This window comes from Pteropus medius, unplaced genomic scaffold (assembly GCF_902729225.1).
Source record: "Pteropus medius unplaced genomic scaffold, Ma_sr-lr_union100, whole genome shotgun sequence".
Taxonomy (NCBI): domain Eukaryota; kingdom Metazoa; phylum Chordata; class Mammalia; order Chiroptera; family Pteropodidae; genus Pteropus; species Pteropus medius.
Window position 1 is genome coordinate 12,665,691 of NW_024349225.1, and position 24,328 is coordinate 12,690,018.

At 40.3% G+C, this 24,328-nt stretch overlaps 1 protein-coding gene and 1 long non-coding RNA gene across 15 annotated transcripts in view; one reads left to right on the plus strand and one right to left on the minus strand.

Moving 5' to 3' along the window:
• The window catches only part of DNM3 (dynamin 3), a 374,186-nt gene that overhangs the window by 188,357 nt on the left and 161,501 nt on the right, over positions 1 to 24,328 (minus strand). For 12 of the 14 annotated variants that reach the window (XM_039881487.1, XM_039881489.1, XM_039881478.1 and 9 more), the window contains one exon: positions 15,986 to 16,099. In XM_039881487.1, the coding sequence (XP_039737421.1) occupies positions 15,986 to 16,099 (114 nt within the window). Of the gene's footprint in view, positions 1 to 3,674; positions 4,945 to 15,985; positions 16,100 to 24,328 lie in introns of those variants that run through there. The other 2 variants (XM_039881493.1, XM_039881492.1) reach the window with 1 other exon arrangement.
• LOC120617674 (uncharacterized) lies at positions 487 to 6,739 on the plus strand. Its single transcript, XR_005656997.1, has 2 exons — positions 487 to 3,155; positions 4,696 to 6,739. It is a non-coding gene; the product is annotated as an uncharacterized LOC120617674 (long non-coding RNA).

A 24,328-nucleotide genomic window follows, 5' to 3' on the forward strand; every position in this document is an offset into this window, starting at 1 on the left:
GGACGAGGAGGAGGAAAAGAGAGACAGGAAAAAAAATGAACTTATCTGCCCCTTTTGACGAGTGAAATACCAGAAAATAAAGTACCGCAGGAAAAGGCCTCCAAATGAGCCCTGACTTCCAGCGTTGGACTTTCTGTTTACTTTCTTATCTGCCCTCTATCTCCAAATTCCTCCTCTGGCCTGGATCAGACAGCAGATTTGTCCTTCCACACTAACTCACTTTCAGTTGGCCACAGCCGAACTGTACATCTCGACTCTTTTTTTACAGCTTTTCCATACTGGGGCCCACTTCCTGCCCGGTTGAGGAAAAAAATCTGGCCCGAAGATGAAATGACTGCTTAGCATTACACTAAAACATCTGGTACCATTTTACGCGCAGACCCGTGTCTGAGGGCAGGCGATCCTAGCGGTGTCTCCAGCGGCAGGGCGCATACCCGAACCTCCCCAGGGTGACATCATCCCATATATGGACTCTCCAGCCCAGCCCTCCCCCTTTTCCTGGTCCTAAATTCATTGCCAGTTCCCCGTCTGCAGCAAATGTGCCACGTCAAGACTGAAAAGCCCTTGAGTGTGGCTCAGTCGCTGCAGCAGGATTCAGGGGGGAAGGCCGACAGCGACTTTTCCCAGGGACCGGGAGAGGACGTTAAGCACGCAGATGGAAGCTTCTGGAGATCCTGCCCCGTCGCCCCAGTGTTCAGACTACCTGTTCAGGACAATGCCGTTGTACAGTAGTCTGCACATTGGTTAGACTGGGCAAGGCACAGCGACGCCCTGGACGGCCGGGGACCGAGGTGGCTGTTTCCCAGGACAGGACGCTTGTCGGCTCCTCTCGCGAATCTCACGTCCGGTGTTTTTCTTCACAGGTTTTGCACACTAGGGACCCAGAAGCCCTCGGGGACACCGCGGAGAAAGGACTGCTCCTGGGAAGACCGGCGGGTAAGGCCCCCTGGCTGGCCTCCGGTGCCCAGGGGCGCCGAGGCGGGAGCCAGCGGTTTGCGTTCACGTGCGAGGGAGACGGAGGTACACGGGTGACAGAGGGCGACGCGCTCGGCCCTCAGCGAGCGAGGGCGTGGGCCGCGGCGACCTACTTACCGTCTGTTACTCGATTTCTGAACATTCCTAAGTCTCCCCCCGCCTCCCCCCTTCAGTTTAAAGGTTTTCCCACTTCCAGATGAAATAGGAAAAGACTCCAAACGCCTAAGAATAATTTAAGGAGTCTAGTTCGCACTTGAACTTAAAAAGCCAGGGACCCAAAACCTTCTTCGAGCGAGGGCTGCAGCCTAATTCTCATACCCCAGGATTGAATCCATTTTGTCCCGAAGCAGAGAATGCTTGCTTGCTATTCTCATCATGCTGCGTGGATAGTGCTTGTCTGAAATTGTGCTTCTGTAATGTAAATAGCAGGAATAATAGTATCTAACAATAAAAGAAGAAGCTGCCAAGTTTCTGCCCACTAGACAGTGCAGCTGGGACTTGCCCGGAGAAGAGTGCCAACTCAGAACTACTGAGTCAGCAACTGAATAAACCGGGGAACAGAAGCCTCTGTCTTCAGATACCCCAATATATAGCTCTGCGTTTTTTTTCTAAATCCAAGAATGGTTGATAACGGCTGGTCAGCTGAGCCCACCCGCCAGAGTTTTACAATGCTTCTATATCTCTGAGCATTTAAAATGATAAGGTACTTTGTCTAGAAACCCGCTGATAAAAAAGGAATTTGTAAACGAAGGCAAAGTTTTCCTTGGTCAGTTTCCAGCCGTCCTGGAGGTGAAGGAGGGGAGTGGGGGAGGTGGGAGGGAGGAAAAGCCTCAAGCTGAATGAAATCCCAATAGAGAGAATAATAGAGAAAGTCTGGATTGCAATATGATCCATGCTAAACTACAGAGGTGGGTCCCTTCAAGAAAGTTCTGGAAAAATGTTACTGCCTCACCCCTAATTCCCTCAACCCTCCATTTACATCGACCCCCAGACGATTCTATACAATGAAAACGTCGGTTTATAGACTTTTGCAAAAAATGAATATAATCTCTTTTGTCCTCTTTTAAATTCTTTAGTGACAATGCTTCCTGAAAAATCCTTTTCTAAATTACACATTTTGCAACAATTCGAAAGTTGTCACAGGTTCTCTTTTGTAAAACATTTTATTACAAAAGGTTCCCCAAGTTATCTTTTGTCAAATGATTGATTTTAAAAAGAGCCATTTTGCTCATCCTAAAACTGGTAAAAAGAACACATAAGTTTTCTCTTCTGTTTATGGTTTTCAGTTAAAATATTTTTAAAAAGGAGAAATTTAACTATCTTCTCCACTTAGATGATACAATTTTTTTCTATTTTGACTTGGAGGCTTCCATATTAATTGCTTTTCATAGGACGAGTTTGAGATTTTAAAAATCCATGTAGTTTCTTTTACATAGGAAAACTAAAAAAAGAAACTATTAGGTAACTTATAAGAGCTTAATTTTTCAAGAAATATATTTTTACTAATTTATACAGTTGCTAAAGAAGAAAGATAGCTATAAAGTACTCTGGTAATGTTTAAGATTTCTCAAATTTTGTTTTGTTCCGTTTTTCTACTGTGCAGAAATAACTGAATTTTATAACCTGCTTTCATTTCATGTGCATTTAATTTAAATGTCTTTATATTAAAAGGCCTTTTTGTTTCAAAGAAACTAACCACCACCGGTCCCTCGCCTATTTCTCCCTCAGGATGCCTTTTAGTCTGGAGGTGAGGGGACCCGAAGGTGTCCTTGGCGTAAGTACAGGAGTAGAAACCTAAGAATTAATTTGTAAAGGGTTAGCCGAGGAGCCCCTGCACGTGCTCTGTGGAGCCCTGACAGCCCGTTTTTGATGCAAACTTTTAACAGATGAAAAGGAACAGTCCTATTTTTAAACTGCATGAGCTAAATTAAAGGTCAAAAGTAAAAAACCCTGCTGACTGAAGGCAGGATGGGACCGTGTGCGCTGTACATACGCCAACGTGTCTGCACACGTACTGTCAAGCAACGTATCTATTTCCAGGGCAATCAGAATAATGTTAAACTTTATTTTGATATTACTTTATAAGAAGACGTACAAATATTTTAGGGATCATGGGATCTATTCCAGAGGAAACTAAGCAACTGTGATCATCTTCAACAAAACCACCCGTGGATATGATGGTAAGTGCACGTATTAAAATCCGACGCTGCGCATCGTCAGGAACTGTACTTCATAGAAGTTCAGCAGTCATTTCTCGTTTCAGCGCGAGGATGATTGATGAGTGAGATGAGGCGCTGGGGTAAAAGAACCTTTCCTGCCATCTAAGAGAAAGGCGATTCAGAGCCTCAGCATCACCACTACCGTTTCTTAATTGGGGGAGGATCATATAAAAAACAATTTATGTACATTTTCAAACCCCCCTTTTTTTTTTAAGAGCCATAGATCTCAAAGTCCAAGAAAGTTTGTTTACAATGGAATAAAATTTCACACTGATCACTTTCTTGCAATTAGGCAATAGGTTTAATGTCCTTCCTGCTTGGCATTCGAGCTTTCGGCCAGATGATGTGTTTATGTTTTTAAAAGAGCAAAATATATCATCTGCTCCACCTCTCGCCTACAGACCACCCAGGGTTTTCACTCTGTGGGAAAGAGTTTAGGCATAAAACTCCTAACGATAGAATTCGCTCTCACTTCGACCCTTTTTTTTTTTTTTTTGGTTGAAGTCGTAAAGCTGCAATAGGAAAATGCAACTTGGTAGTGTAAAAAGTTCACTCATCCACCAGAGTCGCCCTTAGCAAAGAGAAGCCAAAGCTTTCAATTCCTCTACCAGAGATCTCTGCTCTTTAAAAACAACCATTTTCCTCTTCTCTAAAGGGCATGTCCCACCCAGGACAATAACATCCAGATAATGACTAAAAGACCATCACTCAGAAATCCCAGCTTAAAATATCTAGAAGGTCAGCCTTTAGGAGACAGGAAATTCTGTAGGAAAGGCTGCAACTTTTCTTACTTGATTTCTTCGGTCTTTTTACCTTGGTATGCTGCAAATTATGTAGATAAAAGTATTTACTCATTTTTGAAGAATTTGAAGTATTTTTATCAGTTCTAATAAATAGAAATAATGAAGTAAAATAAGGAAAATAATTAATTCTTCCTTTTGAATTTCCTGAACTATAAGTGCCAGCTTCCTGGAGTTGCTGTGGTTTAACTTTGCTATAGAAAACCTCAAACATAGTTCTTTTCTTTTTCTTTTTTCTTAAAATAAATAAAAGACAAAAAAGAAAAAAGGTATACAATAACCTACTTAAAAACTACACTGTATGATAATAATGTAAATAGTTCTTTTATATTTTAATCTAGTATTTTAAAGGATAACAAATTAATATCACTCCAGAGTTTGGGGGACAGAAAAACGGTCTTAACTTTTTTTCAGCCTTTCCTCTCTTTCACGAGCGTAGGGGCAGGTTCGACACAGTGACGAAGTTTACAGATTCCACATACTTACTATAATTGTGTTTTAAAAACCTATTAGAAACATAATTTAACCAAGAGTCTCATGAGTAGAGTAAGTATTTTTCAGCAAGACTCCCCCTCCCCATCCCCCGAAAAACAAATATGGCTTTTCAGGCTCTGACAGTTTTGGTTACCTTGGTTTAATAGAATTGTTTCATATTAAAGGATAACATGTGAACTCACAACTATTTCTTTCTATCTTTTCAGGTTGCATGCATCATTCCTTTAATTGAGCAGAGTTAACTGGATCAAATTATTTATGGGAGAGAGAGGGAAAGCTATACAGAATTACAGTAATTTTTAATTTCCACCAATATACTCTTTGTAAGTGAATCACTCTATAAATACTTTGGTGCACTGAATGCAGCAACAATAACAAAATAGTCGCTTAAGGCATTTGCATACTTTGACCTTGTGTTATTTAAATAGCAGCCAAGTTTACTGATGTCTTTGATTCTGTAAAAAAAAAAAAAAAAAAAAGTCCTGTACTTAGAAGTGATGATCAGAAACAGAATCAGACATTTATTTTCTCGAAATTAAATAAATAAATGAAAACTTGCACTTATCAACTCTTTCTTAAAGCTGTACCATATCTAATCACTGCATAAAAGTTGAGATGTGTAGAAAACTCATTTTTTCACAGTCTCTAAAAACTATTTTGCTCTCCATAAAGTTTCTCTTTGCTATTTTGTCAGAATTTTACAATTAAAGGGAAATAAACTATTTGTTTTCTTTAAAATTCTTTGAGAAAATTCTTAATTACACACTCCTTGGGCAGTGAGGTTTGGTTTGGTTTGGTTTGGTTTGGTTTGTTCAGAAATCCTACTTACTGAAATTTTGACTGTCTGGATATTTTGTTTTTGAAAGGGCAGGGGAATTAGTTAAATACCTCTATGAATGTGAAGTGGTCATTTCTATTAAAATAGCCGGTAGAATTATCCTCAACTCACCAGAATTAAATCTTCTATCTGTATATTTAACGCCATTACTCTTTCTCATATGAACTATTCGGAGAATTTCCAAAGGGTCTGGTTTTACTTTTGGGATATGAAATGAAGTTTTCTTTTTTGTGTTTAGGGTACTATTTTGTAACTGTATTGCACTAACGATGTCCATAACACGTTCTGAGTATCACTGCGGGGAACAGCTTTTTAGTTTTTACCATTCTGATTCATGGCATAGTGCTGTAGTTAATTAAGAGAACTTAAGCAAGCTCACAAATGCTTTTTATTTGGTTTTCACATCCATACTTAAAAACTTTGCATTAAAAAGGACACGAGAAATTTAAATACGTTCCTGTCGTGTAATAAAGTACTGGTAAAAATACGTCCCCTTGTAAAATCCCACTATCAAAGCATCAGATACCAAGGTCGGTGGTTGAATTGCCAAATACACTAGGCTCATTAATTATTTTGAAAATGGCTGCCGTTTCCATGTAAATGATAAGTTTCTTTTTCATAGGCAAGGTTATGGTTCTTATCTACTTTAAGAAACATGCAGAAACATAGTGTTTAACTTCAGTATTAAAATATGCAGAGTTTTTGTGAAGAGGAAAAACATCTGGTTCAATTACTCTGAACTCTGACTGCAATGCATATGGGCCAGTAATAATACGAAGTGGATTTAAGAATAAACCTTGTGCTTAATGCTTTTTTGTTTTGTTTCGTTTTATCCTTAAAATCTCAATGTGAGTTTTCTGTTATGCCAATTATCCATGTTAGCACATTTGGAACAAATGTATAAGTGTACTTTCTGAATAAAGTCAAAAGTCTAACTTGTTTTTAGCTCCATAATGTTTTAATGTTTAATTCTATTGTGTGTATTTCTCCCTTTCCCCTGACCCTCCAAATTCACCAAATCTGGAAAACAGACTGATTGTATCTGCCCATGAGCAAAGGACACCCGAAGGAACCAAGGGCCTGGCTGGACGGAGTTGTCATGTGTCTGCCTGTCTACACTTGCTGTGCAGAACATCCGCTCACCTGTACAGCAGGCACAGACAGGCAGTCACACGACAACCCAGCCTGAATGACAACCAGCCATTGAAAGAAAGCAGCCCTCACACCGTAGCATCTACACCAAGAGCTACAACCACAGTGAGGGGCGCGGGGGCCTGGGGCTTCGAGCTGTTGCTTTAATACTTAACTCGTATGTATTATTATGATTCTATTTTGATTCGAATATTGAAACCCACCTAAAGTTAAGTGAGTGGTGCCTATGAAATATAATAAAACCCATTTCTGAAAATGTTCCTGTGCTTTCTATAGTTCTCTTTTCCTCATCGTTGTAAGTTACTGCCCTTGACATTAACTGTACACGGCTTTGCAGCATCCATAACCGGTCATAACAACACGGTGTAACCCCAGCCTGATGCTCACCGAAGAATAAAAGATTCTAATAGTTCTACTCCAAAAACTAGGTTTAGTTTTCCATATCATGACTTTTTAAGAGAAAGAGAGGGGAGAGGGAAACCAAAGCAAAAGAGGGGAGGGATAATGGGCCCCAGAATCACGTGCTTCGAGTTAGACTCTGCCAGTGTGGGTCTGGGTAGAACATGGTGACAAAACTAGTTGTTTCCAACTAAATTTTCAAACGTACTTTAATTGTTGCTTCTCCTCTTTTGTTATGGAGAAGCTGAAATTGCAGCCTTGCTATGTCCAAGTGTCACGAAATACACTAAGGTTTATTACGGTGTCACTGTTTAATTAAGAAGGAGCCCATACCGCAGTTGTAAGCGTGGGGTTTGTGCGGTCAGGGCGTCGCTTGAGATAAATACCCTCATTCACTGCAAACTTCCAAACTCTTGAGAAGTTCAGGCGATTCGATTATTGTCAAAAGGAGCAAGGAAAGGGATGAATGGAAATGCAACGTATATTTAGCCATATCTTTGAGGAAAATGTCAAAACTTCCCTTTAGACAGTGGGAGCTGAATGGAGAGAAACGATCAGGGCGGCTGGCACATATGAATATTTCCAACACTTAAGGGTAAAAAGTGGAGAGATGGGTAAAATTAGAAATTCGTCTACTTTGATTTGGTTCACTACTTTGATTTGTTTTAACTTCGGTATTTCAAATTAACTTTCCTCTTCCTTAGAATGATTCTGGTCAAGCTTTAAAAAACGCAGCACGAGACTAAACCCATTTTTTTGTTGTTTTTTAATTTAATTCAACATTTTAAGTATATATTTTGGACGAAAACGAACTTTTTATTCAGATATTTCATTTTTAAAACAAAAGATTTAGTCTTAAAGCTAAAAACCCCACGAGGTTCAAAATTTCTACAATTTTGTGATATTTTACCAAACCTGACACTACAGTGTCTTTTTTTAAAAAAGCAATTGGGCAAAACTATAAATATATGGTTAAGGCTAAATTCTTACATTTAACAATCTGGCCTAAGCAAACACGTCATCTGCCAAAATACGCTTCTGCAAAACACATTGGGCAAAGAAGGTTTTTACCTTAAAGAAAGATCCCAGGAGTAGAAAATAAAGTATCAATCAATAGTTCGCAAAATGTAAAATATAAATGGGAAGACAATATAAAAATGCCTCAGAATATTTACGTAGTACCACCCAATTTTAAATGCTTCATATAACCCGCAGCAAACAGCACCGACAGTCCACTTATGGCTCATTCTACTCCAGATGACATGGAGCTGGGTCGGAACATAAAGGAGACTGTCCCGCCCCATCACACTCCAAAGGGACAGGAGGCCAGTGGAATCATCCTTAAGTGAGCCACTCAGGGCAACATTTCAAATCATCTCCCCTTAATGCGAGAAGTTAATAGTCTGGTTTTACATTTTTTACTTGGTTTTCAAAGAAATGCTTGAAAAAGTGTTATTTATATTTAAATTCATTAAATCTATATTTGAAAATGATACTCTTCCAGGGGGCATATAAAGTGTACTCTTGATCTTCCAGTATAAATTTTGAGTAGGACAAATAATATATATAGGGGAGTGGGTCTGGGTCTCTAAGTATTTTAAACAAAGTTGAAACAGCATTTGCCATATGGCTCGTTGAATAATACTATATATTTTTCAAAATTATAAATCTTTGGATAATGTCACAATGTGGAAATGTTTGTAATGAAACAATCCTACATTAAAAAGCATAACATAAAGCAGCATACGTATGTGAAAATTTCGAGTAACATGAAAATATTGAACATTTAAAGTTCAATATTTGTTGGAACTGTTTTTTTCCTAGTAAAAAATATCTAAATTTTGGCTAACTAAAACAACTCTGGGAGGAGTGCATTCAAATAGTGCTCATGGGGTTAAACTGACCTCATCACGGGGAACAGGCGGACCTGGCAGGAAACAGGCAGAATTTTGAACATATAAGAGAAAATGGAACAGGATCAAGATTTCTATAACTTCTTGGCCTCGCAACTTTGGCCATCCAGGGATATAGCTGTCATTTTGTTTCCTATAACCGAACTTACATTTGTCATCTGCTACAGCTACATAATAAAAACAATGCTAAGTAAATATCCCTATAAGGGAATTATATAATCTCCTTATCAAGCGATCCAAACACTTCAACCCACAAAAATGAAGCCTGTGATGTTTTAAGAGTCCAAAGAATGTCCTTATTTCAATGCAGATTCTGGATTTTCATCAACAGTGTAAGGTTAGTACATTTCCACTGGAAACGCTTCTGTGGAATTACCCTACTTGCCTATGAAAATAGTATTCCACTATGGTTTTAATCTTCGTGTTGGACTATAGAAAGAATAAATACTGGCTATGTGCTATTATCACGCATAAACTAGAATTTCCCTTTCTTCAGAGATTTTTAACGACCATTTACACGTTTCTCATTGATATATTTTTTCAAAAAAACAAAGATCTCTTCTCCTTGAAGAATATCCTATTCTTCTAAAGTTCATATCTTAGATACTTTTTTTAAAAAAAGCCATCCCTTTTTTTCCAAATCTGATCTTAAAGTATTGATGTTAAGCTACCTAAACTCTAAATGCTTTTGATGTAATAGTTTCTATTTTATTCTCATATCTTACCCTTTTCTAAATCCCTCCCTAAAGCTGTGCAAAATATATTTATAAAGTCTAAAAATCACATTGGGAAATTTATTTTCTGCTTAAGTCATCTTCAATCCAGGAAGTTATAAAGTCAGAGGAGAAGAAAACATCCATTAATCTTTAATGATGAAAATTACGAATTTTAAGACAATCTACCTCTAATGGGAACTTTACTCTGTGGTTTAATAATTTAGTGGAAGCACCTGAGGTACCAGGACGTGATGAGTTATTATGCCACGCTTATCTGCTCAATCACATGTTCACAATCGATATTTACTTAGTGCTACCTATCAGTGCCATGTCCCCTGCTGGTAGAATGGTGAACAAGACAATGGCTCCTGGCCTGAAGAGGCTTACAGGTCTGCAGAAACTCAAACGCTCAACCAAGTTTTGGTGCATGTGATGAGCTATCACATCAATTTCACCTTCTGAAAAAAACCTCTAAAATCCACCCATTTCTATCAGTTTCCGACAGCCGACCGTAGCCCATGCTGCCGTGATCTCTTATGGAGACCACAGCAATAGCTTCCTGACAACTCCCAGATTGAGTTTTGTCCTCCTCCAACCCATTCTCTGCAAGATAACCAAAAGGATCTGGAAAAATTCGAATCTTACCACAGACTCTCCTGCTTAAAAAGTTCAAAGGCTTCGCATCATTCTCAGGATCAAAATCCTGAATCCTTATAGAGTTCTTTTCTCTCTTTGTTCCAGTCGCACTGGCCTTCATTCCAAATCCTAAAATCATCAGGCTTAATCTTGCCTCGAGGTATTAACGGGAGCCTTCTCTGACCACACAATTTAAGGTCCCCCAGGCTGTGATCTCGAGCCCAGACAAACCCATTCCTGGACTTGTTTTCTTCATGGTTTGTAATCTGCACCTGCTAGGTTTTCCTTATTGGGAGATACCCTTCAGGTACCATGATTCCTTGCTTATAACTTTGTCCTTAGTGCCCAGGTGAGTGGTAACGTAACAGGTGCTCAGAAAATATTTGTTGGGAAATGTGCAAGTGATTAAGAGCACAGCACTGACCGTTAGCAGCTGGCTAAGTCATTCCTTCTCTTTGAGTCTCAACCTTCATCTCTAAAATGGAGAATGTAAATCAAGTACTGACTTAGCTCAACAAATCTATAAACACTCAATAAATGTGAACCATTACAAGGGTGCCGATCATCAAGATTATCACTCAGATTGAAAGCTGACCTTCAGAAGTGGAAGTAGATAGGATGAATAGCAGAAATACCATTTATAACCACAGTCGCTGCTGAATTAGGGAGCATCTTGTTAGTTGGAAGTATATTTGGTTTGGTTGAGTACTTTGCCTGGTTTGGATTTGCAAAGGTGAGCTTGTAGAGAAGGCTGGACTGGTGCTGAGAAGAGCTGGGTGGATATACGACAGAGTAAAAAGCACCTTGAGTTTGGGGTAACCAGCATGGAGGGGATAGATGCGCCGGGTCAGCACAGACTTGGAGCTGCCAGTGACACACCAAATGGAGTGTCCACTGGTGAAAAACACTGTGCAGAGGGCTATCTGATATTCTATCTGAGGCCGTTTGAATTGCTGTATTGCTTCCAGAAATCCTTAGTAAAGATTAGTACTACAAATATCCTATGCCATTGTTTTGATAGCAATCAAAGGAGCTGATTATCATCCATTCCAGACCCAAGAGGCCACGTGTGGATACACAAGCCTACATATCCATGCCTGTCCTCACCCCCACAATAGCTCCTCCTGGACTTGGGGTCCACATACCGGCAAAAGGCCCTGTGGAGGAAGAACCCAGGAAGAGGTCTGTGCAGTCCCTAGAAAGCTCCCCAGGGCAACGTGTGCAGGAAGTTTCGGAGTCTGGGGCACCACAGCGTGATCCAGAAGGACGTCTAGGAAACCCATGTGGTGATTAGATATAGACCATCTAACCCTGTAAAAGACAGTCTAGTGCTTTCCGTGCTGCAGAAAGCCCGTTCTCAGAGCAGTGAGAGGGGATAGCATGGCGTCGGGCAGCCAGGCTAACCACACCTACCACAACCACGCTGCAGCATAAAGACTCTGAAGATAATGGAGGATGGGACACCGATGGAAGCCTTTCTGTGAAGCTCATCTATCGGTAACATTACAAATGATATTCTGTTAACCCACAGTAACAGTTCAAAAGGTGCAATCCACAGACGCTTGAGGATATTTACGAATTCATCTAAAATTCAAGGGGAGGTGGAGAGATCAGTTCAGAATAAGGAGGGAAAATGCCAGGGACTTGCTGTTACGGTCATGCCAACTCTAGCTTAAAATTATTACACAGGACCATCACGCTACTGCCTCTCCAGCCTGGACAGGAAACCGCATAGGTTGGTGTCATCATCTCTAACTTTGACTTTGGCTGATGCTCAGGAGAGCCCACACGCGGGAGGGGAGGTGTAATAGGAAGCCTCACTGAAAGAATGAGGTCTGAGCTTCCTCTTACTGTCCGAGCCTTACCATTCTCTATAAAAAACCCGAGACCCCATACGGCCTATGTCACCATGTGAAATGACAAAAAGGATCGAAAATTAGAAGACGCGAGTCAAAGAAAGTCACCGCAATGGGAAGCAGTGCTACTTATAATTGCAAAAATAAATACATAAACGTGATACCTAAAAGTTTATTAAAACACTTGGTAATATACGGTTTCTCAGAGTCCTACAAAATCCCTGAGAGGTGATTGGTTGGCAATGGTCCCCATATGATAAGTGAAAAGACCGAGGCTCAGAGAAGACTGGCTTGTCCCAACCCTGGCAGTTAGTGACAGCAAATCCATATTCCCCAGTACCTGGGCCTGTTCATCTCACCGAGCATATGGTCTGGAGGGTCCTTTGTTCAATTAATGTCACTCTGGAAAACCGTTTGAGCCATTGTTCTTTAATCACAGATATATTTCGCAAGTCATGTATATTTATTAGAAACCCGTCACAAGTTAAATAAAACCGTATCTATCCACATGACATAATACGCTATTTATTCAACAGCCAATTCGATTATAATGAAAACATACCAGTCTAATTACACAAGAAAGCAGGAGGATGGCAAAACCCAGAAAAAAGTAGGACAGTATAGAGTTGTCGCCGAATAAATGAGTGCATCTGTAACTGACTTAATGATATCTACTGTGTCGCATTTGCTTGAATAAGAAAGAGGAATGGTTACGTAAGAGGATTCCCGAGTGTAGGTGCTGATGCGGGTACAGGTGGAGACCACGGGAACGAGCGCGAGCACGCACGACAGACTCCAAAAGCTGAGTCAGTTTGCGGCTTATAGTCACAAAGAATTATTGCAAATTTGGGGTCTCGAGGTTGCCTGCAGAAGCATGTTTAATCCACATATAGTTGAACTATGACAGCAAGACCTTTATGGGACCTATGCACCATTGAAAACATTGCTGGTAAGGGGTGGCTGTGCAGGGCACAGCTTCATGAGGCCACAGACTAAACGCTGCCTCTGGGCCCCGCCATGCGACATTGCTTCTTGATGGCCTTGCCCCATACCTCCTTCCAGCCTCGGCTCCCAGCAGACACTAAGAACTGGTTGCTGAATTCTAGCAAAGAGCAAGAACAGTGCTGTTCCCTCCCTCTCGCCCTGAGAGCTGGCTCCGAGGCGGTGTGTCACCGCAGGAAGCGGTGGCGAGGGTAGAGAACCACCCTGCAGTGGAGGCCGAGGAAGTGGGAACGAATGATGATGGCACCTGTGAAAAGGCTCTGCCCCATTGACACAGACTATTTGAAGATAAGGGTCATTTGTGAGTCAGCCATCACTGTTTTGAAAATTTCCTATATTATTCCTCAAGCAGAGTTTCTCGTGAGTGACATTAGCCAATGACTGCGGTGTAGCTGTGGGTGGTCCATCAATTTGCTACCCTGAACTTGAGCGCCCCTCTCATGCCCCCCAGTACGTGCCACCCTTGCCTGGGCCACAGGCTTCCTGCCAGCTCCCATCCTGGGGCATTTACACTTACGGGCCCCTCTACCTGGAATGTTCCTTCAACAAAATCTTCTGCACAGCTTATCATTCCAGCCTCTGCTCCAACATTACTCCCCTCCCCGCAGACACCGGATCTAAAGGTCCTCTCCTGCCACTTTCTAGCTCGTTGCCCTATGTGATCTTCATCAGAGCACTTAGTATCCGATGTAGTATGATCAGGCTACTTGTTAGTTCCACTGAGCAGCAAACGTGTCTGTCATTTTCTCTTTCTTGAAATGATCTAAACTGAGAAAACAACCCTTTCCTAAACTTTCATTTAAATCACTCCAATTTATTTCAAAGGTCATTCCTACCCTCCCCCACCGCCGACCACCCTCCACACATATACCTTTAAGGAAACGTCCTCCGGCACTCAGTTAACATGAGAACTGCACACATGTACCTTCTATGTGCTGCAATCAAGCACTCGTGAGGGAGCTCCGGCAGCAGAGATGCTGCTAAAAGTCATCCTGAGTTTACAGAGGGAGGAGAGGAGGGCGTGACAGTGACCATGAACTCACTAAGCTGTCAAGGTTCTTTCTTCCCTACAGGAAGCATCACGTGCCTTCCAGTGAGCTCATTTCAGATGAGAGAACCCGAAAGCCATACTCCAGCAGCAGTAGCAACCCCAAGTCTTCAGAGTCCCTGATACTAACGCCCAGGGTCAATGTTGAGATGCCTGGAACCCATCTTAGTAAACCCTCTGCGGGATGAGCTTGCCTTGGACAAATCCAGCATCTCTGAGATTCTGGCCTACATTCGCAGTTGAGGGCATAGGCAATGGAGCCAGACAGCCTGTGTTCAAATCTCCGCTTTGCCACCAGGTAAGCTACGTGACCTTGGGGAGCTAGTTACTTCACCAACACCAAGTGTTCTTTCACGAGGGAAACTGAGTCCTACAGAAATGACTTTACAAAAGGTTGAGAATTTTTTGTTTGTTATTTATCCGAAAAAAACGGGAGTGATAATAGCACCCATCCTTAGGGCTGTATTGTAGATTAAATGAGTTAACTAACACAGAAAACACTAACTATTACTATTATCATTCCTCAGCCAAACATTTTGCTTTCCCTTCACTAACTGAGAAAGGCCCCAAGGCCAAATGTATTTAAATGCACATAAGTCGTCACAAAATGTATCTAAGAGATCTATTAGGGCAACAGAGCACAAAAGAAGACAATGCGTTTACCGGTTTTACAACTAGGGCGGCATCTATCGCAGAGCGTGGAGCTGTGGTCTTTAAACTCTGGGGTTTACCACAGAGTGACAGGGACACCCAAGCAGCCAGCACAGCAAAGTAACTGTTGCCAGTCCTCAGATTATCACGACGACCTATTCCACGTTTGGCTGAAGTCAGTAAAATATGTGACATAAAAATTGAAAATTAAGCTTTCGAGTAGAAATTTTCCTTGGACATTTCTATAGGATTTGGTTTCCGTTACTGAAGAAAATTTGGGGGAATCAACTGATCATGTGATATTTATTCAATACATTATTGAGCACAAAGCACTTGGGAAACAGAGAATCTATATAAGACAAGAAACTCTTCCTCCAACAACTGACAAGGTACTTTGTAGAGTCTTTGAAAGATGCGAAGCCAAAAGAAGGACTATTAGGTCTGAAATGCATGCTCCTCAGAGCCAGAAAATGGGAGACAATCTCACCCGTAAACAGTTTTGCTATCGCGAACTAGTATTTTTATCTAATGTTTGCATGTGCATTATAAGTACCGAAACTTCTCAGGTCGGACCAGAGTTATTAAAATTTCCAAAATAGTTTCATTTCCATCCACGTCCTTCCAAATTCAGCAGTAACACTGTACCACTTGATACCACTTTAATGCCTCTGCAAGACTGATATATAGTTTTTGTACTTTTATAGCTAACAGATTTAAATGATGTCATAGGACCAAAATTATTAACATCTAACATACACCGAACCACTAGTTATTTTAATTCATGCTTTTATATAGATATCACGTTCTCAAAGCACAATATTCATATACATAATTATCTGAGACTCGCTTGAATATGAGTGATTTAGATATTTGCAAAAGCCTGTCATTTGAGACAGACGTCACACCAACCATTCCAAAATACTTGGTTAACGCTGCATAAGTGCTATTAATTGCGTTCTTATAATGCTCTATTGCCTTGAATCTTTTCAACATATTTCATAATGAAAAGTGATTTCACTGTACCAGTACCTTGCCAAGATTCTTACAAAGAAAGACGTTGCAACTCCATTTCTTCAAGTAAACAAACATGGGACTATTTCGGAGAAGTAAAAGAAATTTGAAGGGAATGTTGTGAAATTAAAAACCTATGAGAAAAGAACAGTGATTCTTCATATAGCATCTCAAGCTGAGTCTACTGAAAGAGGACGACTGCTTCAGTGCTTCAGAGCTGAAAATCACGACATCGTTAACTTGAAACGAGAAAATGTCGCTCTCGGTGGCTTACCTCGTCGTCCTTATACCAGGACAAGCTTTCAGCAGTGAGGACGAACCAGTATCCCTTGGAGCCTCCTTTCATGATGCCGATGTTGCTGATGGTCAGCCAGCCCTTGCGAATCACCTACGAGAGAGCACAGTCCGCAGAGACGCTTAGTTCAACGTGGGCCAACGGAGACCACCGGTCTTGCACTAAGTGAAGTTCAAAACGAATCACAGTAGGAACGGCATCGCTCCCCCAGAGCTCACCCTCCATTAAGCCATTGATGATAATTTATCCTCCAAAAGTACAGATAACCAGAGGGAAGTCTCTCCCTTCAAATGAACAAAATCAAAATGGCGGTCGTATGCAGCTGGCAGAAGCAGAGCCTCTGACGCAGGAATGAAGCGAGGCTGGTGTCAGGCCCGTTTGTGGAAAAAGCTGGAACAATAAGCTACACTTGAAAGCTGGGAGGTTTTTAATGGTCTGGATTTATCCGTCTACTTCTGGTTGTTATTTGCCGTACTGAAAAATATGTAGCATCTTCATAAAAGTCTTTAAACGGCATCAATATTTTAAAACATTTACAACTCAGATTACTGATTTGATAGAAATAGTTTATAAATAGCATTTAAGTAAAAATTTATTTTGTCTCACAGTTGTAAAGTGAAGCGTTGTTTTCCACATGGCATAGTTTACCATTTTCTCTATGCTAGATAATTTTGTGGTCATGGAACCAGAAATGAAATACTATGTGGAATTGTATGATATTGTTTCAAATGTAAAAAATCATCCTATACCTAAAGTGTTCAATATCCCAGAGAGCCTGAAATATTGTTAAAATTACTGAATTATTGAATGACTAATGATGTCAGTTCCTAAAGGAAGATGAAAATACCCTAATAATCTAATTTTATATTTATATTGCTATTAAGTTTTCTAATTAAAAAAAAGTCGATCTTAAGGAAAATTGTGCAATAAGTCAAGGTTATCATCACCGAGCTTCCAAGCCTCTCTCCAGACTCTAGTCCCTGATTTAGCATCTCCTAGGTGCCCAATCTCCTTTTTTACTGCTCTGTTTACATTTTGCAGACCCCCACACAGAAGCCCATTGACGCCCGAGCTAAAGTAGTTCTCTCCATTGTTCAAAATTAATCCTTCTTATAACCCTCTATGTCAGGAAGAAGAAAACAGTACTTCTCAAGGTATGGTTTATGGTTTCTACCAGCTATATCATAATCATGGGGATGCCTTCTAAAAGTGCAGATTCTTGGGCCACCTACAAGGCCAAATGAATCAAAATTTGTTCATATGAAACCCAGGAATCTACATTTTAATATGTGCCTAAGGTGATTCTTATTCATACTGAAGTTTGAAAACCACTGCATGTATACGTAATATCAAAACTTCATCATCCTTAGAGCAAATGATCTCATCTAATTTTTACTAAGGAACTGATTAAGTTATTTCACACTAGCATTGCTACCCACCTTACCAGGGCTTATAAACAGCATACTAACCATAGTACTAAATGAAAGTATATTTATTATTTTATTTTACAGGTATGTTTGCATAGAGAGAAAGTCTTTCAGATGCTTTACAAATTACAATTAGCAAACCACTATTTTACCCACCAATTAACAGGCTCCATCAAGGAGAACCATGAATTTAGTTCGACAAACATTTCTCAAGAACCTATCATATGTCAAGATGAAGAAAGCATGATGATGCTACAGTCCCTGACTTCAAGAATCTTACAGCTTAGTAGGGAATGCAAATCCATGAGGAGATAATTTCAACATCATAGTGTAGTAAGAGATGTATGCTAAGCAAATGAAGGGGCACTTGACACAACTTTAAAAGCTGGTAACTCAGAAGAACTTAAAAGAGAAATAAAGCTAGTCAAGTCAGGGAGTAGTTTGTTTGCTTAGTCGTTTATCTGTGTGTGTGTGTGTGTGTGTGTGTGTGTGTGTGTGTGTGTGTGTGTGTGTGTTAATGAAAAACAAATAAGAAAAAAATATGAAAGAGCCACTTAGTACAGAAAATGTGAGGTAGGGATGAAGAAATTGGGGCTGAAGAGGCAGGTGAGGTGAAGTCAGAGTGGATCCAGGTCAAGGAGACCCCGAACTTTAGTTTGGGTCTCCCCTGATAGTACCAGAATAAACTTCAAGTACACGCTTAATTTATTTTTAAGTGTATTTGACCATTGTATTAATACACTTTACTGAGGAACTGATTAAGTTATTTCACACTAGCATTGCTACCCACCCTACCAGGGCTTACGAATAGCATACTAACCATAGTATTCGATGAAAGTATATTTATTATTTCATTTTGAAGGTATGTTGTATACATCATATTGAAATACACAGAGAAATTTGAAAGTATAACATGAAGAAGAAATAAATAATATTTTAAATATTTTTACTGGAGGAGAAATGTATTTTTATTTGTGACATTTATAAACATTTATAACTTCATTATTAACTTCTCTGTGATACAGAGCGAGGGTGCTGGCATCAATATGTAGAAGGACTATTAATAAAGCTTAACTGTTTTCTTATTTTCTAGATAAAAATACATATAAGTAGGTGTTCTACTATGTTTTCCTGCATTCTGGTAGATTTTGCATACTCTCTGTGACAGAGAAGCTAGGTTATATAAGTTACTGCAATAACCCAAATGAGAAATGACCAAGGTATAAAATAAAGCTGTAACATGATAACGATGAAAATAAATCTACTGAAGAAATGCCTAGGAAATAAAATCAGCAGGACTTAAGACCGGACGAGAGGGAAAGTCATGACGGTAAAGATTCTAGAACTTCATTCTGCAGCAGCCACTAGCCACACGTAGCGTTGAGCCTTAGTGAATAGTTCCAATTCAGATGTGCAATAAGTGTAAAATGTACACTGGATTATGAAAAGTTAGTACAAAAAATGTAAAATATCTCATTAAATATTTTAAAATGTATCATGCAAAAGATTTATAAACAGTAACCTCATTTAAATTGGAGTTGGGAGGGCCTGTAGGGGGAGCTCTTATGCCTGACCACTCACCAGCACCTACCCCAAACTAAAAAGAGATGTACTTTCCATCTCCAATAGGAAGGTATTTTTCTACTCTACTACTCCACCTGGAAGAAGGAGAGTCTTCTCTCTTGGTAACCACTTAGCCAATGCAAAGTGGTTAAAACTCAGCCAATGAAAAGCCACTACACTTCAAATTCCCAATCTCCTCCAATGGACACTTTGTTTACAACAGCTCCTCTGAAATCTCCTTCCTCTATAAAAGAAGGTGTCTCTCCTTTGCTCTCTGGACTTGCAAGTGGTTGGTTCACCATTAGACCACATGTTCCAAATTGCAATTCTTTGCTGTTCCCAAATAAACCCATTTTTCTGGAGAATTATCTGGCTGTCTATTTGAGATCAACAATCACGTGTTGCAATGATATTTTGGATATACTGGGTTAATAAAATCTATCCTTAATATTTGTTTCACCCGCTTCATTTTAGTTTTTAATGCGGCTACCAGAAAATTTTAAAATACGTATGTGGTTTGCATTATATTTATATTGGACATTGTGCTGTTCTAGAATATTCTGAAACTCCTGGGGCTACCAACTCAGAAGGAATAGAGGAGGAGAACAAACTTTTTTTAAAAGCAGGGGAGTTGATGATGAGTTCAGCCAAGATCACGCTGAATCTAAGGTACCTGCGGGTCTTAGAGAAGTTACCTGACCTCTGAAGTAAAATGGAGAGGTTAGGACTGGGGATCTAGGCTTGAAGTGATCAGTGCACATATATTAGGTAACAATTAAAACTGAGTGAAATAGGCTCAAGGTAGACTCTTAGGGAAATATCAACGTTTAGGAGATGGTCAGAAAAGTGTCTGCAAAGAAATGTCAGAGAAATAAGAGCAATAATGTCATGGAAGTCAAAGGCAAGGTGAATGTCAAGGAGTGTGTGGCTGGGAGTGCCAAATTCAGCACGGAAAGAGATGCTTAAGTGCATGCAGACGTCATCATGTCCTTAGCTATGCCAGTTATAGTGCAGTGGTGAAATCAGTCAGAATCCATAGGGTTAAAAAGTGAATGAGAAGTAAAAAATGGAGACGATGACTAAAAAGAGCTCTTTCCAGAAAACCAGTCAAAACCAGAGAACCAGTCAAAACCAGAGAACCAGCATAGACAAAGGGTCAAAGGAGGGGTTTTTGTTGTTGCTGCTGCTACTGCTACTGTTTTTCAGTTTGGGGATTTTTTTCTTTTTATGGCAAGAATTCAGAATACTTATTACTATACTCTCTACCAAACAACTGGTAGAGAGTAAGAGGCCGGTGATAGAGGAAAGACAATACAAGGACGAAGAAGATGGGGGTAGATTAGGTGAAGTGCACAGGAAGGGGTGGTCCCTGAACGGGCCTGGAGCTGCCAATCTTGTGAGCCTGGAAGAGTGAGGGCGGATGTAGGTCCTCTGTAAGGCTATGGGTAGAAAGTTTAAGAAGGTTATCTTTGACCTTTCCAGTATTCTTGATAAGAGACTAAGTCACCTGCAGGAGAGTGAGGGTGGGAGAAGTTGGAAAGGAGGCTTGAGGACAGTGTGAAGCATTGGGACAATCAGTATTCAAATGAGAGAGTGAACATGACTAGAATTAGTAGCAAATGGCAGACAATACGCAATACTGTCAAACTCCTAGAAAATAAACTAGAGAAAATCTAGATGACCTTGGGTATGGTGATGTGTTTTTAGACACAACACCAAAGATGCAATCTGTGAAAGTAATAGTTGATAAGCTGGACTTCATTAAAATTAAAAACGTTTGCTCTGAGAAAGACGAGATCAAGAGAATTAGAAGACAAGCCATAGACTCGGAGAAAATACCTGCAAAACATACATCTGACAAAGGGATGTTATCCAAAATATATAAAGAAGTCTTAAAATGCAATAATAAGAAAACAAACAACCTGATTTCAGAATGGGCCAAAGACTTTAACAGACATCTCACCAAAGAAGATATATAAATGGCAAAGAAGCAATTGAAAAGATGCTCCACATCATATGTCATCAGGGAAATGCAAATTAAAACAACCACGAGACATTGGAGCAACAGGAACTCAGTCATTGCTGGCGGGAACACAAAATGGTACAGCTACTTTGAAAGACAGTTTGGTGCTTTCTTACAAAGCTAAACATACTCTTACTGTGTGATCCAGCAACGGCGATCCTTGGTATTCACACGAAGGTGTTGAAAACTTAGGTACACACATGCCTATTTGTAGCAGCTTTATCATAATTGCCAAAACTCGGAAGCAACCAAGATGTCGTTCAATAGGTGAATGGATAAGCTGTGGTACATCCAGATGGTGGAGTATTATTCAGAGCTAAAAAGAAATACGCTATCAAGCCATGAAAAGACATGACGAAAACCTTAAATGCATATTACTAAGTGAAAGAAGCCGATCTGAAAAGCCTATATATGGTATGATTCCAACTATATTATATTCTGGAAAAAGCAAAACCATGGAGACAATAAAGAAATCAGTGCCTGCCAAGGACAGGGTTGAGGAAGGGAGAGATGCATAGGCAGAGGAAAGAGGGTTTTTAGGGCAGCGAAAATGCTGTTCGATATTATAACCGTGGGTATATGTCATTATACTTTGCCCAAGCCCATAGAATGCACACCACCAAAAGCGGACCCTAAGGTGAACTCTGGATTTTGGGTGATTTTGACGTCAAAGTAGATCTGTCCTCGGTTTAAAGATATACATACCATTCTGGTGAGTGGTGCCGATAGTGCAGGAGGTTATACATACAGGGGGAATGAAAAATCTCTGTACCTTCCTTTCAATTTTGTTGTAAACTTTAAATTGTTCTAAAAAAAAATAAGGTCTTTAAAAACTGGTCGAAAGCTGAGAATGAAGATCACAAAGTTTCGGGAACGCAGGTGGCCCACGTGCACTATCATGTCCAGCAGTGTTCTGCACGCTTGATGCAGAAAAAGAGAAGATAAGTGGGGACCGATCCAGGGTTCTGGATTTCTGGACCCACGCGACCTGAGTACCTGGGTGCAAAGATGACGAAGGTTTGGGGCAAGAGAGTGATTCAGGTGATTATACATTCAATCTATTCAAGGCAGGAGGGGGCTAATAGAAAATAGAAAGATGAAGGGACTAGAGAAACCATTGGGGTTAAAAAGCATATACTTAAACGAAGACAAGAATGAGGTTTGGGGAATTTAAAATGATGTGAAGCAATAAATTGCCTGATCTTACTGGTACCATTTCTCAAAACGTATCACTATTTCTAGAAGAATTAAATAATACAGCCAAAAATAATACCGATTAAACATCATTTCGCCTGGTGGATATATTCAATTGAGCTATATAGAAATGATGAGTTACAAATAACAGTTAAAGTGAAATGTGTAAAGAATTGACATAAAAATTAATTAGAGTAGATTATTACATCCTGTGGTGTTAGTTATTTGCATTGCAATAAACTTTCGCACTTGGAGAGGAAAAAACAAAAACAAAAAACGAGAGGATTACAGCTACCATGTTGTGAGTACAGGTGGCCCGTATCCCTTTGGAGACACCCACAGAAGTGGGTTCAGCACTGATCGCTATTAGCAAGTAAGTCGACATCATAAAAAGTCCAAGATAGTCTGGTCCAATCCCAGCCTTTTCTTTCCCAACAGAGGAAGCGTATCTGCCACAAATGGACTTTTTCTCTCTCCCAATGACAATCGGCTCAAAATAAGAATTGAGAAAAACGATTCCTCACGTACTTTTTCAGAAAGGGATTGAGGTATAGAAAAATCACAAAATCAATCTTAAACAGTGGAATGAGATAGGAAAAGGCAAGCATTCATGAAAAATGGCGAGAGAACACGAGAGCTTGGAATGCCGAGGAGAAAGTAATAGAATGAAACAAAGGAAATGAGTGAGAAAGGGAAGACGAGACTACGTAAAACTTGAAAAGAACGTCAGGACAGGCGGGACTGACTGCAGCGTCTCTTTAGAGAAAGATACAAAACATTAATTTTGTATTCAAATTTAAAATGACCACAATAAATCCATCAACATTCGGTATAATTACCATTTACAGTCTCTTAGTATTTGAATATCAAATTCTGTTTTCAGTGCCCAAGTAAACAAGAGCTAGCAAGCCCATAATTACATGACTAGAAAGGACCTTGAGAGCTAAAAGGGCATGGTCTTATTTGTAAGCCTTAAGACAAATCGCTTTTTAAAATATACTGCCACGACTAACACTCAAGCTTCTTTTGCCAAATACAGAAACTTTGGAAGCGACTGCAAGAGCAGCAGAGGGGACGGTGGACCGGCCCAGCCCCTTCTACTCCAGAGTGCGTTCCTGTCGGTCCTCTCTGCGTTATAAGAAGTCATGCCTTTCGGAGTTGGCAAAATCTGTATGTCAGGGTTAAGTTTGGATCTCAACATCTGGCCAGAATGCTGGGTCGTAAAATTAATACACAGTCAAGGAATAAAATTATGAGGAGAAAAAGTACATGTGGAAAAGTTCTAGTGTGGCCAAGGCTTTAGGTCTTGAACTTTATTTGTGAGCAGGGCGTTTTGACCTTGGCCTTGCTTATGGGAGACTGTGCAAGTTTTTCTCCGCTCTGCAGATGGCTTTTAATTGTTGCAGCATGTGGGTGTTTGTAAACCATATCAAAACCTGTTTGATATTTTTATCTCGGTAGATGACAAACGCTTATACATAGGCTGCACCCATAGATGAGTAGTTGCTTCTATAAAGGCAGCTGATACGCCACAGGGCCTGTGTGGGTAAATGCCACAAAGCTCCATGGGCCCAGCAAAGGCACCAGCTGAGGCGGAGAGAGTAAGAATTGGGAAAGACTTTAACTTGATGCTCCACAGGTATCTCAGACTTTGCAAACTCCTTTGGGAATGTAATCTTTGGACTTTAATTCCTGAGAACTTCATCGTAGGAGGGAGTCATATTCACCTTGAGGATATACCTATTTTCGTTGACGTTTTATTACTAAGTGTAATATATTAGAATATATTAAAGATGGCACTGGATCATTGCAAAGTCTCCGACAGGCTATGAGAACAATAGGGCTGGATGTAATTTGAAACAAGAAATAAAATGAGGAGGACACATGTGACCTGGGCACAGACTGGCCTTGGAGTGATTTTACTGGCACACGGTTTTGATCCGTTTCAGAGCCTTCCGTCCACTGGCAGTTCTAGGAGGCTGCCCAAAGGAGCCACAGTTAGCCTTGGAGGAGTGGCTTCGAAAGGTAGGATCAGGACTCCTAGACTGTGATCTCTTTCTCCAGAGGGGGCTAGCCACGCCCTTGCTCAACCACTGGCTTACCCTTCACCCCAAC